The sequence below is a fragment of the Nesoenas mayeri genome (genome assembly GCF_963082525.1).
Source record: "Nesoenas mayeri genome assembly, chromosome: 3".
Lineage (NCBI taxonomy): Eukaryota > Metazoa > Chordata > Aves > Columbiformes > Columbidae > Nesoenas > Nesoenas mayeri.
Genome location: NC_137544.1, coordinates 26,275,877 through 26,291,580, shown reverse-complemented (window position 1 = coordinate 26,291,580; position 15,704 = coordinate 26,275,877). Strand labels below are relative to the sequence as shown.

General features: G+C 36.0%; 1 protein-coding gene across 2 annotated transcripts in view; it reads left to right on the top strand.

The window, feature by feature from the left end:
• COL21A1 (collagen type XXI alpha 1 chain) overlaps nucleotides 1-15,704 on the top strand; it is a gene marked incomplete at both ends in the record, with an annotated part of 78,855 nt that overhangs the window by 53,402 nt on the left and 9,749 nt on the right. For both annotated transcript variants that reach the window (XM_080342318.1, XM_080342317.1), the window contains 5 exons: nucleotides 5,023-5,067; nucleotides 5,425-5,478; nucleotides 10,971-11,024; nucleotides 12,300-12,353; nucleotides 12,864-12,935. In XM_080342318.1, the coding sequence (XP_080198444.1) occupies nucleotides 5,023-5,067; nucleotides 5,425-5,478; nucleotides 10,971-11,024; nucleotides 12,300-12,353; nucleotides 12,864-12,935 (279 nt within the window). The remainder of the gene's footprint in view (nucleotides 1-5,022; nucleotides 5,068-5,424; nucleotides 5,479-10,970; nucleotides 11,025-12,299; nucleotides 12,354-12,863; nucleotides 12,936-15,704) is intronic.

Genomic DNA, 15,704 nt, shown 5'->3' with positions numbered 1-15,704 from the left:
CCTGCTGCTTAATAACGTCCAAAACAAAACTTCGTGATTAATGAAAGCTACACGAAAGATTTTCCAGGGATTGTGAAACCATGTTCCTTTTACAGTCAAATCCATTATACCTGCCAGGTATTATCAAAGAATGGAAGATTTATTTAAATTACTAAAACGGGGGTAAAATAGAATATTTATATAGGATTGTATAAGTGTCATCACTGAAGCTCATCTTCACAATAGAAACAAATTCATGATTTTGGGTGTTCTGAAGTCCCAGCTGTGGGGGCTGCAGCTCAGGAAGACAGTGCCAGGGGATTTAGTTACATACCCAGCTGAGCTTCATTCTGTGCTGAAGCTGTAAGCATTGCTATCTCTTGCAAGTGAAGCATACCCTTAGCTCCTTTTACCTTTGGATATCCTCGTTTACATTTTCACGTCTTGTGATTCCCAGCAAATGAATTTGTCAGAAGCTTTTGTTATCTGAGCCTGTAGAGACCTATCATACCAGCCACATACAAACAAGCAAAGAAAAAAAGAAATAAATCTAATTTTTGCTCCAGAGAACGAGACATCAAGGTTTGGGATTTGGTCCCCTAGGCACTGGCCCAAGGGCCATTTGAGATGTACAAGGGCAACTGCAACATCTGGCATGTACGACACAGTTCTTAGAACAGGCTGACATCTTTCTCAAAGGGTGGAACAGCTAACCTACAGCACCTTTGGTGACACCAGATATTATTTCAGTTACCTAAACTGCATTCAAGTGTCACTTGATGTCCTGGGAGTACCCTGCAAAGCCTCTCCAGGTCTGTGACAAGAGCTTAGAAGGCTGACAGGCTTCTAGATACACATGAGTAACACAGAGTGGAAGATAAATGATTAAACAGGCAAAGGAGGCTGAGTAAAGGGTAAGGACAGCATTGTCTCAATAGATAAGAGATATTGGTTAGCTGCCAGATTGATACCTGAACACATTAGTTTTTAGGCACAAACTCAGCAGTGTGTGATAAAAATGCAGCTGAGAATCTTAAGAACAGACTTGTTTTTAAAATTATGAATAAAGTTTACTAGGCTGTCTTGCTAGCTTTAAATTTGATGTTACTATAGCACTTGCTGATTAAGGATAAAACAATGAATAATATTACAGACTTCTATGGGGTAAGTGAAGACTTCTCATTTAAGGGAAAATGTCACAGGAAGGAGGAAGGCATTTGAATGAAAAGAAGTTAATTGAGAAGGTCAGATTGGTGATACTGAAAGAATGAAGGCAGTGGTAAGGCTTGCAATAAACTTCGCTTTTAAATATGAAAAAGCACTGAATAAAGCTTACGTGAAATTTGCTGTAAAAGAAGAGGGTGAACAAATTAACCAATTCAAAAATGTAAGATGGTCCAACTCATGTAAGCATGGAAATCACTAAAGCACAGTAGATGCTTTGATTTTTAGCTATTCTGGCTAGCAATGTAATGCTATGTTGTATTGGTAGTGCAACTGCATATATGATAAATACAAACCATATAAAATAAGTTCACAGTATCACAGTATGTTTGGGATTGGAAGGGACCTCAAAAGATCATCTAGTCTAATCCCCCTGAGGCACTCCACTAGATACTGGCCTCCAGCTAGACTCCGCCCCATTGACCACAACTCTCTGGCTTCTCTCGTTAAGCCAGTTTGCAACCCACCTCACTACTCTATTGTCCAGACCACACCTCCTCAACTTAGCTGTGAGGATGCTGTGGGAGACTGTGTCAAAGGCTTTACTGAAGTCAAGGTAGACCACATCCACCGCTCTGCCATCATCCATCCACCTTGTTACATTCTCATAAGAGGCTATGAGGTTGGTCAAGCATGACTTACCCTTGGTAAAGCCATGCTGACTGCCCCTAATAACCCTCTTATCCTTGATATGCCTTGAGATGGCACCAAGGATAAGCTGTTCCGTTACTTTCCCAGGGACAGAGGTGAGGGTGACCGGTCTATAATTACCCGGGTCCTCCCTCCTGCCCTTTTTGAAGCCTGCAGCGACATTTGCTTTCCTCCAGTCCTCAGGCACCTCTCCCGTTTCCCAAGACTTGGCAAAGATGATGGAGAGTGGTCTAGCAGTGACTTCAGCCAGCTCCCTCAGCACCCGTGGATGCATCCCATCTGGACCCATGGATTTATGGATGTCCAGACTATTTAATTGCTCCCTAACCCAGTCCTCATCAACTAAAGCTAACTCCTCCATTGACCTGGCTTAGTTATCTGGAAAGACAAAGAAAATAAAATCTGGAGTTACAACCCCTTTTTCTTATTTCATATGAACAAAATGTTGCTTGGTGGCTTTGCAAAGGACATCCCCAAAGGCAATTTTTTCTGTAGGCCAGTTAATCACAAATTATTCCATAGCATTGATTCTGTTACTCCCAGTGGGTGGCAGTTTTCCTATTTGTACTACTTCCAAACATTGTGTTTCCCTTAATGGCAGAAAAATTGCATGATAAATCTGTTTCGTGTTAAGTTTTGATTAAACACAGACGTTTGTGATAATTTTAGTTACAATATGCTCTTCACAAAAATTACATTTTTATCTTACAAATGGAGTAAAACTAGTTGCTCCACCTCATGCTTTAAAGTGAGAATACATTTTTTTAATAATTAGAGTAAGGTTTCTTTGATAGTTTAATTAGTGTTATGTCACCCTATTAAACATAACTTCCTATTAAAAGTGCCGTATTACTCATGGTGGACAAAAAAATGCTTAGATTCTGTGTGTGAAATCTCTGTTTAGGAGCAAGACACATTTTCAAAGCTTGGTTTGACTTTTGTCCTGGAAGTTAGCAAAGAAACTCATGATATCTAAACTACCTTTTCTTCTGGGACAGTGCAAATAATTGTAACTGGCATAACCAGGGATTATCTGTATAAAAGGAAGTAATAGATTGGCAATAGATAATGGGAAGGAAAACAGATTTAGTTTTTTAGGCATGCTGGAGCTGATCCTACAGAAATTAGTTTTTGTAATTGCTGAACCATGGAAGCTATACAGAAAAACAACTCTCATGGGAAAAACTCATTCTTTATGACCAAATTAGCCACTTCATTTTCCTTTTTCTGTGCCAACTGGCATGTGGAGAAAAACTGAAAATCTCCATCCTGTGTACTCTGGGAATCACTCACATTAGCATAGGTGATAGATTCAGTCTTAGCTGAGTGAATATCAATGAGCCATAAGAGAATTTTAAGGGTCTGGACCAACTCCCACTGAAGTAAGAACCTGAGTTCCATGTGCTTCAGTAGTGCAGAGTCAATTAGAAGTAAAAAAAGGAGGGGGGGGAAAAGGAAATATGACTTAGTTTTATAGTTGTTCTTTGAGTTTTATCCTACTTTGCCACTGATATAAAGGTAAAGTTAAATGTCTCATATCAGTGATTTCTCTTAGCCAAGAAAGTTCAACACAGCTCAGCAGGAGCTTGTGTTTCTTCTTTTAGGCTTGCTGATATAATGGTCAATCATTCATGGTGTTGGATAAGTGTGTGGAACTGTCTTCTCTCAGCCATGCAAATAGCATAGAAATGTAACCGTGGAAAGCTTTGGTATATCATTCCGTATGAGAAGGTTGCTGCCTATTAGGAGTTTTTTTCAGCATGCATGAAATTGTATTTTATATTACAGGTACAGATGTCCTTTAGTTTTATTTAAGAGCTACAGAAATTAACAGTTAAATAATTATACCGAGAACTCATGGACAGGTCTGGAAGTTCCTAAATGGGGTAATAAATATGCCCTATTTCCCATTATTTTATTTGTACAAAAGATCCAAGGTGGTTTCGGACTAAAGTTTAGCAAGAGGACTTATGTTACACAATGTGAAGAGAAGGCTTGGGGTTGAGGCATTGTTTTCCAGTTGTTTTTATTATATTCGTCACTCTCTTCTTTTAATAATAGATATATTGGAATTTTGATGATCTCTAACATGCTCAGGATGTCATAGTTTGCTCATGTACTTTTGACCAATGAACTGTTTCTGCTTGGTGGGATCATTATTAACTAGAAGCTGGGTGTAAACTGCAAAACAATGGAGCTATCTTTTCCAAGCCTGAGTTGCACAGCTGTAATCCATATGGAAACTATCATGTTATTCCTGGTTGTTAAATTCATGTTGTTTTTTTTTTCTTCCCACAGACTGCATTTATTTTGGTGATGTCTAAAACGATCTTGTTTTCACTGCAGCATATTAATTTTCAATCTTAGATTAAAATGTACTCTGTAAACCAAATTCTTGTTGCAGATTAATGGTGGTGCAAGAACACTTTGTCCAATAAATTTGAGTAGTTTTAGAAAAAAAAAAAGTTTTCTTTTTTTAAATTAACTTAATGTAGACTACACTTTTAAGCATATATGGAGTTTTGTTTTAAAACTGAATTCAATTAAATATTCACTATAAGAAAACTGTGGAGATCCATAGTAGAGCTAGATGAGCAATGATGCTAAGGAAATGACAGAGGTCTTCAAGTATTTAGGGAGGTGGAAGCTAGCGTATCTGAAATTATGGCTGTCTCTTCTGTTAGAATCACTGTATTTTAGATGGGAAAACAAGACTCATCATACTCATGGTGCTGTTGACCAGGACTTGTGCTGGAGGAAGATGTGCTCTATGTGGGAAATCTTATGGACAATCAGAAGTGGTTTCTTTCCTCGTGTTAGCTGGGATTTTCACGACAACACTGAGCCCTCGGTGGGCAATGGGAGCACAGGAGCCTGCCCAGCGGTGGACATGGGCTCCTGACATGAAAGCGCTGGGGAGTGACTGAAAATTCATGTTCCATTGTATCCCCAAATGAAGTAGTTTTCATATTTCCAGCTGAAGGTCTTTGCTCTTACGTGTTGTTGGGTTTTGTTTATTTGTTTGTTTTTAATTGTTTATTTCCTGCCCATATTTTGAACCGCAATCACATGCCAAATGTTAAATTTATGAGGACATGGGAGGGTTATGTATTATTTTCTGGAGAAATTATTCCATATATGTAAAAGTTTTTCTTTTTTTCCCCTCAGGGAATTCCTGGAATCCCTGGAAATCAAGGAGCAAAAGGACAGAAGGTATTATTAGTAATTTAACACAGTTAAAACCTGTGCATATGTATACCCACTCCAAAGTAAGAGTTCAGTCTGTGCTGAGAGGAGAGTTTTCATAGTGGGGATTTAGGACATCAAACCTTGCTGCAAATGGAGGAAGACCTGCTGTGCATTCTTCATGGCATGTTTGAAAATCTCTCATTAGGTTTTATTTCTACTAGTCCAGAAGGAATGAATAATTTAAAAATAAAAAAGTTAGTGTCATAATTCTTTGATAAATACTCCTAAGTAAATATGCATAATTTAAAAAAATTATTTAACAAATTTGTTAACTATACATGCATTAATCACAGAACTCTTCTCTTTATGTAAAACATATAGGGTGAAATTGGACCACCGGGTCAACCAGGAGCAAAAGGGTCAACAGGGGATACTGTAAGTTTGTAAAATTATGTTATTGTGAACAAATAATTCTTATGCTGTTGTTCTCTAATTGTTATAAGCAAGAAATGGAAAATACAGTAGCAACCTAGCATTTTCAGGGTAGCATTTATGAACAGACTAAGTCTGATCTCTGATTTCCCCTCAAAATATTATATACCCACTTTTATTTTAAAATTGATTTCCTGACTGCACATTTGGTAAACAAATCCAGCAAACACTTTAGTCGGAATTTACTCTCTGAATTAATTAACTTTGAAAGTACTCAATCAATTTATTGTGAAAGTTAAGACCAAATTATATATTGTCATAGTATACAATGGATTTCTGAAGATGAATTTCATTATGCTTTTGTGATAGTGCTCTTTTGAAAAAGACTGGGAGAATAGCTGTGATCACTGAATTCCCAAAATGCTTAAAGAGAGATTTTTATTTTAGAATGTAGGAAATGTAAAATAATTCATTGTTTTTGGACAGGCCTACTTGCCACATCTTTGATACTGTCTAAATAGGGTGATTTCTGTCTTCTTTATAATCCTTTAGAAATCACAGTAGTAAAATAATGGTTTTGAAAATTGTTGCAAGTATATATAGACTTAAAAAAACCCCACATTTTAAAATTAAAAGGGACAGCTGCTTAAAACTGGTTAGAGATCTTGCATTTATTAGTAGGAACCTCATCACTGGTTGAACATATGCTGCCTTAAAAAATAATTTCACATGACTAAGCAATACTCAACAATCAGACAATCCTAAAGTAAGGATGAAAGAGTCCTCTGTGAAATCAACAATCTCAGCATCATTCTGATACATGTACAATCACAGCAAACAGCTTATTTATGATGCTTTTTTATTGAAAAATTCGACAATGTTCCACTATTAATCATCCTCACTGTTACTGTGTCTTTTTGTAGTTTTTGTTTTGTGCCTGAGATATTTAACCTTCTTTGCTGATAAATTTTATATTATTTGCTGACTAAAATGCTTCTAACTTTCCTGAGCATACATGGTTTAGCATAATAAACAAGCTATTTGCTGTGATTGTGCATGTATCAGAATGACGTTGAGATCGTTGAGTCCACAGAGGACTCTTTGGTTTTAACTTTAGGATTCTCTGATTGTTGAGTATTGCTTAGTCATGTGAAATCCAAATGAATATGTTTACTATCACTTGAAGAAGCTGAGGATGTTATTAAACTGTAAACAGACTTTTCAAAGTTGTACAGCCCACAGATCTCATAATCTTTCCTGTTTCTCTTCTTAATTTTTCACTGTATCATTTGTTTTCGTCAAAGAAAATTCAAAACTAAGGATGTAGTTTGTACTTTCTACTATATTCCTGTAGATAACCACAGACAAAGGAGAGAGCCCTAAACTTGCTCTTGTAATAGTGCTTGGTTTAAAAATACTTGCCTTTGGTTTCCAGATAACAAAGGTGATATGTAGGCATACAAATGTCTAGAAATGTATTGAAGAGCTCACGTCTTTTTCCTTGCTCGCAGTTCCTTAATAAAATATATGATCAACTGAAACCAGTGCAGCCCTGGTTGAAAAGAAAGATTGAAACTAGTTTTAGGTTTTACAAATTCTGGGCTACTCTGTCACCCAATACATTCATAATTTCCTGCACAAATATACAGCAATCCTGCACCCACCGAGCAGCTCCTCCTTCCCTGACTCTACCACAGACATGACCACTACAACACAGCTGTCAAAAGCCCTTTTGTATAAAGTGAATACATGAACTTAAAAGACTTTTTCAGACACCTAAAGGTCTTTTCTGGAAATAATAAATTTCCTGATTGCCATAATTTAGACCACATTTGAAAGAAATCTTGCCTGAACTGGGACTTCAAATGTCCGTACTCGTAGTTAACACATGCAGACTTGTTGTCTCACCTGTGCCTCTAATCATTTTTATTGCCTATCGTGGGAAATTTATTTTCTGTTTCTTTTTGAGCAAAGCCGAACAAAATGCCGAAGGGAAGCCTGTATCAACAGCTGTAATAAAACCTTGTGGGATTCCAAAGTGTACATATTTATTCAAGTAACTCACCTACCATGTTTCCTTAAAATTTTATTTAGATAAATAACATCTGGTTCTTGGTACACTTGAAAATTATTTATTTTTTCCTGTCAACTCATTTAATGTATCTTTTGTCACCTGATAAAATAAGTAGAAAATTGATGCATGGAATAGTTGAATGCATTATATGGCATTAGGGAATTTCAACCAGAAAAGATAGTGGGATTTTCCTTGTATTAGTCACACTGGATATGTTTGTTCCAGAAAAAACAGATGGAAAGCTTGTGGATGGTCTATTAATACCTTGGGAAAATTCTTCAGTAACAAGTTCTTCAGTAATAAGTATCCCTATTACAGTGCCAACATCAGAAATTTATTAATATATCTGCCACATAAATAGTGTCAGCTCTGGAAAACGGAGGAGTAACAGTACATTTCATGTCCTTGAATTGTTCTTTATTTTTGTTCAGGACGTGCTCTTCTCTTTTAATTTTACATGCCATAGTTAATGGATAGTGTTCTCAAGCTTTTGCTATATTGCATCTGAAAGTTTTCTTCTTACAGCGTACTGATTTCATGTAGTCATCTTCCTGTAATTTTTTAAATGAAATATGTTAAATATAACCTAGTAATTAAAGTGCCAGAAAAGAAGCCAGGACAACTGGGTTTTATTTCTCCCTTTCCTGCAGACATATGCCTGACCTTTAGTTATGCTAAACGTATTTTCTGATGTGCCTTCTCTAGTATATGTTTGCAGATCACCATGGATATATACATATATCTGATAAAAACAAACCAAAACAAACTCTTCTGTACACATGGTATTTTGAGCTTCTATAAGATAAAAATGACTGAGGGACATTTATGATGATCATTTAAGCACTTCTGTAATCCATGGACGGGTGTTGGGCATAAACTAGATGTGATGGGGTAGGGAGTTGGTAGGGGTTAAACTCTCAGCATGTTACGTGACTTGAAACACAAGGCTACACTGAGGTGGTGATGTACAAGGAGCCAGAAAACCCTTGCTAACATTTCTCATCCCTTCCCAAACTTGTGCTTGCTTTTCTCTACTGATTAACATGCTTGTAGTGAGCACAGAATAGGAATCTGAGGAGAAGAGAAATAATGATTTCACAGTGTTTTTTGGAAAAGGAAGGTAGCCTTCAAGGAATGCAAAAAATATCACATAATGAAAGAGAGCTGTATTTCAGAAGTGAGGGTGTCAGTAGATAACATGAAATTTTATTTTAGAAAGACAAATTGAATTAAGCCTTGTAGTGAAATGAAAATCAAAAAATGTGGTTTGCTCTGTAAATAAAAAGAGAAAAAGTGAAGCAGCCCTGATGTGCAAGTGAATTAACACTGTTAATATAATCAAGGTTAAGTTTCAAAACCAAATTAATAGTTTTTACACTTGCAGTAAGAAAGCTGACACTGAGTATAGGCCATAAACAAATGGTTAATGGGAATACACCACCTTTTAGGTTGTGAGTGGAAGCAGACCTCAGAAACTTCACTCTGGCTAGAGAGGAATTGGTAATTTCTATTCCAAAATAATGAAAGAAGTGGCATAGGGCAAACCTCTATTTACCAAACAATAGGTTACGCTAGATTAGCTGCATCATCTTTGATAGAATGACTGATTTTTTGTGTTAGAACAAGCAGATCTAATCTTCAGAGTTCAGGAAAGTGTTGAAAGTCATTTGATGTATGACGTTCTTAGCTATTTTTGAAGTTTAGTAGAAGTTTTCTTAGAAGTTTAATAGAAGAATTTTCATGTGCAATTGATTGAACGGGAAAAGTCTGAGACAGAGGAAAACTGGCAGCAAAATTACTCACATTTTAGTCTCGTGATACCATTTATTTGTATTTACAGACCAGTGTCTGTAGCCCAAAGAGCAAGTTGCTATGTTTATTGCTGGAAAGTTTTGGTGACCAGTACTTTCTCACAACACAGCAGGAAAGAAACCTGAGTTAATCTGTGCTGCCTCAGTTAACAGTAAAGCACAGGTGAAATACCGGAAAACTGAAGAAATGCTGAAAACCCTGGCTACAAAGAATTACTTCGTATTCCAAATATTCTGAATTTTCTCTGCATCTGCAAAAACAAAGCCATCCTTTTAATTATAGCAGAGAAAGTTAATATTTTTTTGGCTAAACTGAGTTGCAATCCCTTTAACAAATTGCTGTAGACATACATTTATTTTTGATCACATGTAACTTTTGAAGGAAAGCTGAGATAGTGTCGTTGAACTGGGTAGTTCCCAACAGTAGTAATAAATGGAAGGTGGTTGTTTTTATCTCTATGAAAGCAAAGATAAAATAATGATAACTGCAGTTTTTGGAAATACTGTCAATTAGAATAATTGATAAAACATCTCTCACAAGTTAGATTTCAGGATTTATTTAATTGTTTGACTTTCTGTATTGTTATGCTTTTATTTTATGCTGTGTCTTAAGTATGCTCTTGTAGCAGATCATATTTCAGAGTATGTATGCAAGTCCAAATGAAACAATAATAATATATTGTTTTTATTGATGCATGCAGCTCTAGAGTCAAATAGAAGTTAGATGAAATTGTGAGAAAGACACAGATTAATACCAGATGTGGAAAATACTCTAAATAGGAATTCCTTCTTGGAAAGTGTGATTTTAAAAAAATATTTCTTTTCTAATATATACTTGAGAGTAGCTTTAAACAGAAATTAAGAAAGCCAGCAATTTGATGGTTTGACACCCTTTAGCTCTTAGTTTATGTATGGAACAAAGACAACTAAATATGCCTTTACCAACACCTTTCCATGAGAGGAATCCAAGGGACAGCTTTGGCACAGCTCTGACTTTGTACATGTGCTGAAGTGTCACCATCTGACATGGCAGAAGTTCTTGGATTCTTGAATAAACAGTTCAGTCCTGAAGATGCAAAGGTTGGGCCCCAAAGGTAACTGCTCACAGTCAATCTCCACAAAATTTGCCAAAGGACTCAAGGCATGGAAACCTTAGAGAGACACATAGTTAGAAAGAAGACAGAGAATTATAGAATACCACATACACTTTTGCTGGTTTGGGGAACCCTAAATGGAAAATAGGAAACACTTGTGTCACTTTCAATTTTAGCTAAGGACATACTAAGATATGTCAAAGATTAGATCACACTGATTGGGTTTTGAGTTGCAGAATCTTTTCTCTCAGAAGTATTTTGTGGCAGCATTGCACTTTTTTCCTGATTTTTTTTTTTCTCCATTGCACAGTAGCCCTTCCTTAGGCCGTAGAAGATCTAAATAATCCACTGTGCTGTATCAGAGCTAAAACCTTTATAGTAATATGATGAAAGATATTATATTTCTGTCTATTTAACTATAGAAATATAATACTGATAATACTAATACACTGCACTGAAGCAATTATTCCTTTAGCTTATTACAGAAATGTCTTTGCCTTTTTTGAAAATAAATAGGGTTTGATGGGACCAGAAGGCTCATTTGGTCTACCTGGAGCTCCTGGGCCTAAGGTGAGTATTTGTGTTAATTCACTTGTGACTTTAATAAAAGGCTGCTTTATAGATGACAAAATTCCAGGATTTTGCAGCTATTTTTTTACTATATTGAATATTGGTAAATAGCTGGGTGATTTTCCTGTACTACCTTATATGATAGTTCAGTCTCAAGAGAGTTTAATATAGCCCGGTAAATAGTGCCTGTAATCCCATGAGGTTTGGATCAATTGCAGAAATGGTGATGAGACTTTGTTTCAGCTGCACAGTCCTGGAAAATGTTCTGCAATGCTGGGAGCCAGACAATTCTCAGTATACATCAGAACTTTCTGCCCATGTTACATTTATTTATATTTTAATTGTGTTAAATAACGTTACGTGCTGCTTTTTTCCAGCCAAGGAGCCAAATCTATTTCAGATGTAACTTTATTGATTGCACTGCAACTACAGCAAGAATCAATTTGACCCAAACTCTCAGAAACAAAAATAGATACTATAAATCCAGATCTGTTAGTGTAACCTTTTAATTTAATCCGAGATGAGTTTTGGCTAGTAAGCACTGGATTGTGTGTCCTAGCGAATATTTCAGAATATAGAATAAATTTCCTGAACTTTGTATTTACTTTTAGATTAATTTTCACCCATACATTATTTTGTATTCAAAAGTACATATGTATTTATTTGAAATCGTGTACTGAAAGTAACATTTTTTAAAATGGTCAGTATTTGCTATGGTCAAGAACATTTAATGCCTCTGACAATTTATTAGCTTAATTTTTATTTGTGAAATGTGCTTTTGTCTTGCACGTTTGTCTCTCATTCAGAATATAAGCTGATTCCTACAGAATCATTCTTAATAAGTTCATTCTTGCAGAAGAGCATCATGAAGTTATCAATAATTCTTAGATTTTAGTGAAAATCGTCATGCTGAATATATGCCTAATTCCATAGGCTAAAATAAAACCCCAAACATACATAAATACTTTGATTCAGATCCAGAGGATTCTCAGAGTTTTATTAAATAAGATGGTGGAGATGTGAAGTCATTCCACACAGACATGGTATGACTGGGCAAGGGCAGGCAGTCAGGTGGGAATGGGACAGGTGAGCAGAGGCTGACGGATCCCAGTTTGTCATCAGTATCTCACCTTTCCTCAGAGAAAACTGAAACTTCAGGTTTCCTGTACCTCTTTTTAAGACCTAATTTCCCAGCAGTGTCTGTTTATGTTTCCTAGTCATACCATATGTGACAAAACATTGATGTATCATCCACACTCTTATATTGTTCCGTAGGGTGATAAAGGCGAACCTGGAATACAGGGAAAACCAGGATCATCAGGAGCCAAGGTAAGTATGAATCTGGAAACATTCTAGTTAAAGAAGGGATAGATCTACTTTTCCATGATTCACTGATTTTCCATTATTAGCTACAAGGCAGTTTGTTTCAACAGAAAACGGTAGTTAACAGAAAATTGTGTCAGAATCCATTTGATGGCTTATTCTTATTAATTTTATACTAGATTTTAGGCAATATAAGTCAGCTGTTCATGCAGTTCAAACGTGCAAACATTGCCATTGCTTCAGGTAGTTTTATTTGTGTAATTTTGAAAAATCAATATCAACTATATTAAAAGGCAATTAAAAAGTTAGATACTGGAAAACTGAGGTTAAGAATTAGGAGTCCCTTTTGTGGCTGCTCTGTATTCAACATCTCTTCACAAATTCTCCAGATATTTCAGTCATCCTCAGTTGTAAAATTTCAAAATATCATAGCCAAAGCGTGTGACCTTGAGAAAACATGCATTCTATGTTTTTACACACAGCACATCTCTGACACAGAGCTATTTTATTACTCAGGGAGATCTAGGAGTACCGGGTGCCCCAGGTGAACCAGGTTACCCAGGCATTCCTGGTACCCAGGGTATAAAGGTAAGTATTTTTCCCAGTTTTACATTAATTGCGGCATTGGCAAATGCATTGGAAATGCCTTTCTTATAAGTGATCACTATTAAAGGAAATACTTTTTCTCTAATACATCATTATTACTAGAGAATAGTTGGTATATTTTGGAAGGCCTATTCTTTAGAAATAACAATCATTTTTTGATAGGGAAGAGAGAATGGCCAAAATGGAGAAACTGTTAACAAAAAATTCTATGACATAGGTATTAATGAAATTTCCGTTATGAATTATAGTACATACATAATGTTATATCCATGATTCTATAGTTATTTAATCTTATGTCTTTTACCAAGTGCTACCTCACTGTTTCTTGTAAACACCCTTCAAAATAATATGAGTAACAGACTCGTCGAATCTTTGAGGATCCAAAGGTGGCCACACAAAACCTGAGCCCCCAGCTGTGCAGGTGACAGGGCGATGTCCTCCCCCTGCCTGCCATGCCAGGCACCAGCCCCACGGACTCTGCAAAACAACATTCACTTGTTTCTTTAGGATATAGTTTACTATAGCTAACAAGCTTTATCTGTAGCTATTCAAACTAATATTTATTCAAGCAACAAGTTGTAGAGGCTAAAAATGTTGCTATATTTACTATCTTTTAAATTTTAAAATGTAATGTTACTTTTAAATTAATTAAATGAGCAAACTAAATTAGTAGGTTAATTCAAACTTTCAATTGTATTTCAACTGATTTAATAATAACTTCAATTTTGAATGTGTAGAAAAATTTATATAGAAATAAATTGTCTTTAGGTAATATATCTGACACTTGTTTTGGAAATCTAGCAATGTTTCCTGGGAAATATTGGAGTCTCAACTAGGGTGAAGATTCTTCCATTATGTATTCAAATTATGGATTTCATAACAAACAAGAAATCCTGTAAAAGCAAAGGAAGTTCACGTAAGATGTCAGGTAGAAAGGTGCAGTTAGTAAAATATGATACTGCATCTATGCAGTGTTACCAGCAGTGTAGAGGACCACCTTTTGAAGGATGAAGCTCTTCATATAAACTCATTACAGAAAGAAGAGCTTCATCAGGTACTTCACCATGGAAAGAAAGGTTGAAGGGTAATGAAGCAGTAAGTAAGAAGGGGGGTGTTATATATAAAGTTGTATGAAAATCCCATGCAGAGGTATTCCACCAGACTTCAGCTTCTGCTTCAGAAGCTCACGAGTTTCAGGTATGTCCAGTGTCATATATGCCAGTCATGTATGGAAGTCTTACCTATGCTAGAGTATTTCACATGTCAGTAGGCACATATGGGGATGCCTTGGGTTGCCTGGTGCGTCTTAAAGCATCTGAAGCAGGTCCCTGGTCAAGACAAACTAGAGGCTGATCCAAATTTAGATGAGGTTATCTGAGCTAAATGTAATGGAACCTGAGTCCTATTTTCCAAGACAAGATGTAGAAAAATGAGTCTTCTGACCAATTTCAAACCAGTGATTTCGAGAGCACATAAAGACAAAGATTTCCTGGCTTAAGTCTTTCAAAATATTCTGAAGCCCAGTGGAAGAGTGACTTGAGTCAAACCAATAGCTTAATTCGTTTCATTATCACCATATATTCAGTTTCAGTATCTGAGGATCTTGTAAGGCACATGTGCCAAGACAGTAATACTAATTTTAAGAAGGGAGATTTTGTTAAGATTTGTGGAACCTCTGTACATTTTAAATTGAAGACAGTTCTGTATAAGTCATTATCCATTTTATATCAAGATACACGGCACAATATGTATTTCTTGTTTAACTGGAGTTACAATTCATATGTATGACAAACTCTTGAATTATTCAGGAAAAAGTGCATCTGACAGTAAAAGTGGAGCCTTTCAGCTATAGCTTATTTTAAAACTTGAAACCAAACCAAAGATTTTACATTCAAATACAATACAACCAGATACAGCTGGCATAAATACCCTTTTATGTTCTGGGATTTTCAATCAGGAAAATATTTGCCATGAACAAAATATCCTCTTTACTACTGTTTAGCATTTAACTAAACATTCTCTCTTTTAAAAACCAACCAACCATACATGTTTGACTCTTGCAAGAATACTAGCAAAACAGATCCAAAAAGCTCCATCCGAATTATTTTCTGTATTAAATTATTAAATGCAGTTTTGCATTTTATCTTTTTAAATAGTCACACTGATTTAAGAGGTCTGAGTTAGGGCAGGAGGCATCATCAATAACCTTAAGTTTCCTTTTCAGTCACTTGAGAAAGAAACATTCTGGGACTACGTATTTTATACCACTACCATTAGTTGGCTTGAACAGTTTTCAAGAGCTGCCTGTTTCTCTCCAGTGCCAATCAGGTGGTGTTCAGACAACTTGATAAACCTAGATACCTGCCTTTTAAGTACCATTTGCACCATCTCATTGCCAGTCACCCCACTAATGCTTATTTGCTATAAACATTTCAATGGAAGTCAAAAGGAGTGGGTGGAAGTGGAATTTAGTCTTTGGTGTGTCATGTATAACTTCTATGTTCAATGGGTTTATAGGAAGTGTTACAGAAATGATTTATACTCTATTATCTGTGGGTGAAGGCAAGCATACTTAATGGTTTGCATCCAGATGAAATTCAGCTAGTCAGAAATACTGCTCCCCTCCCTGTCTACATCCTCTGTGCTCCCTCCCATACACGGAGTGGATGAAATCCTGCTGGATTTGCCACATCATCATGTTGTATTTTTTAATTTTATCTTGGTATCTGAGTATACACTTTTCTTTTTGAT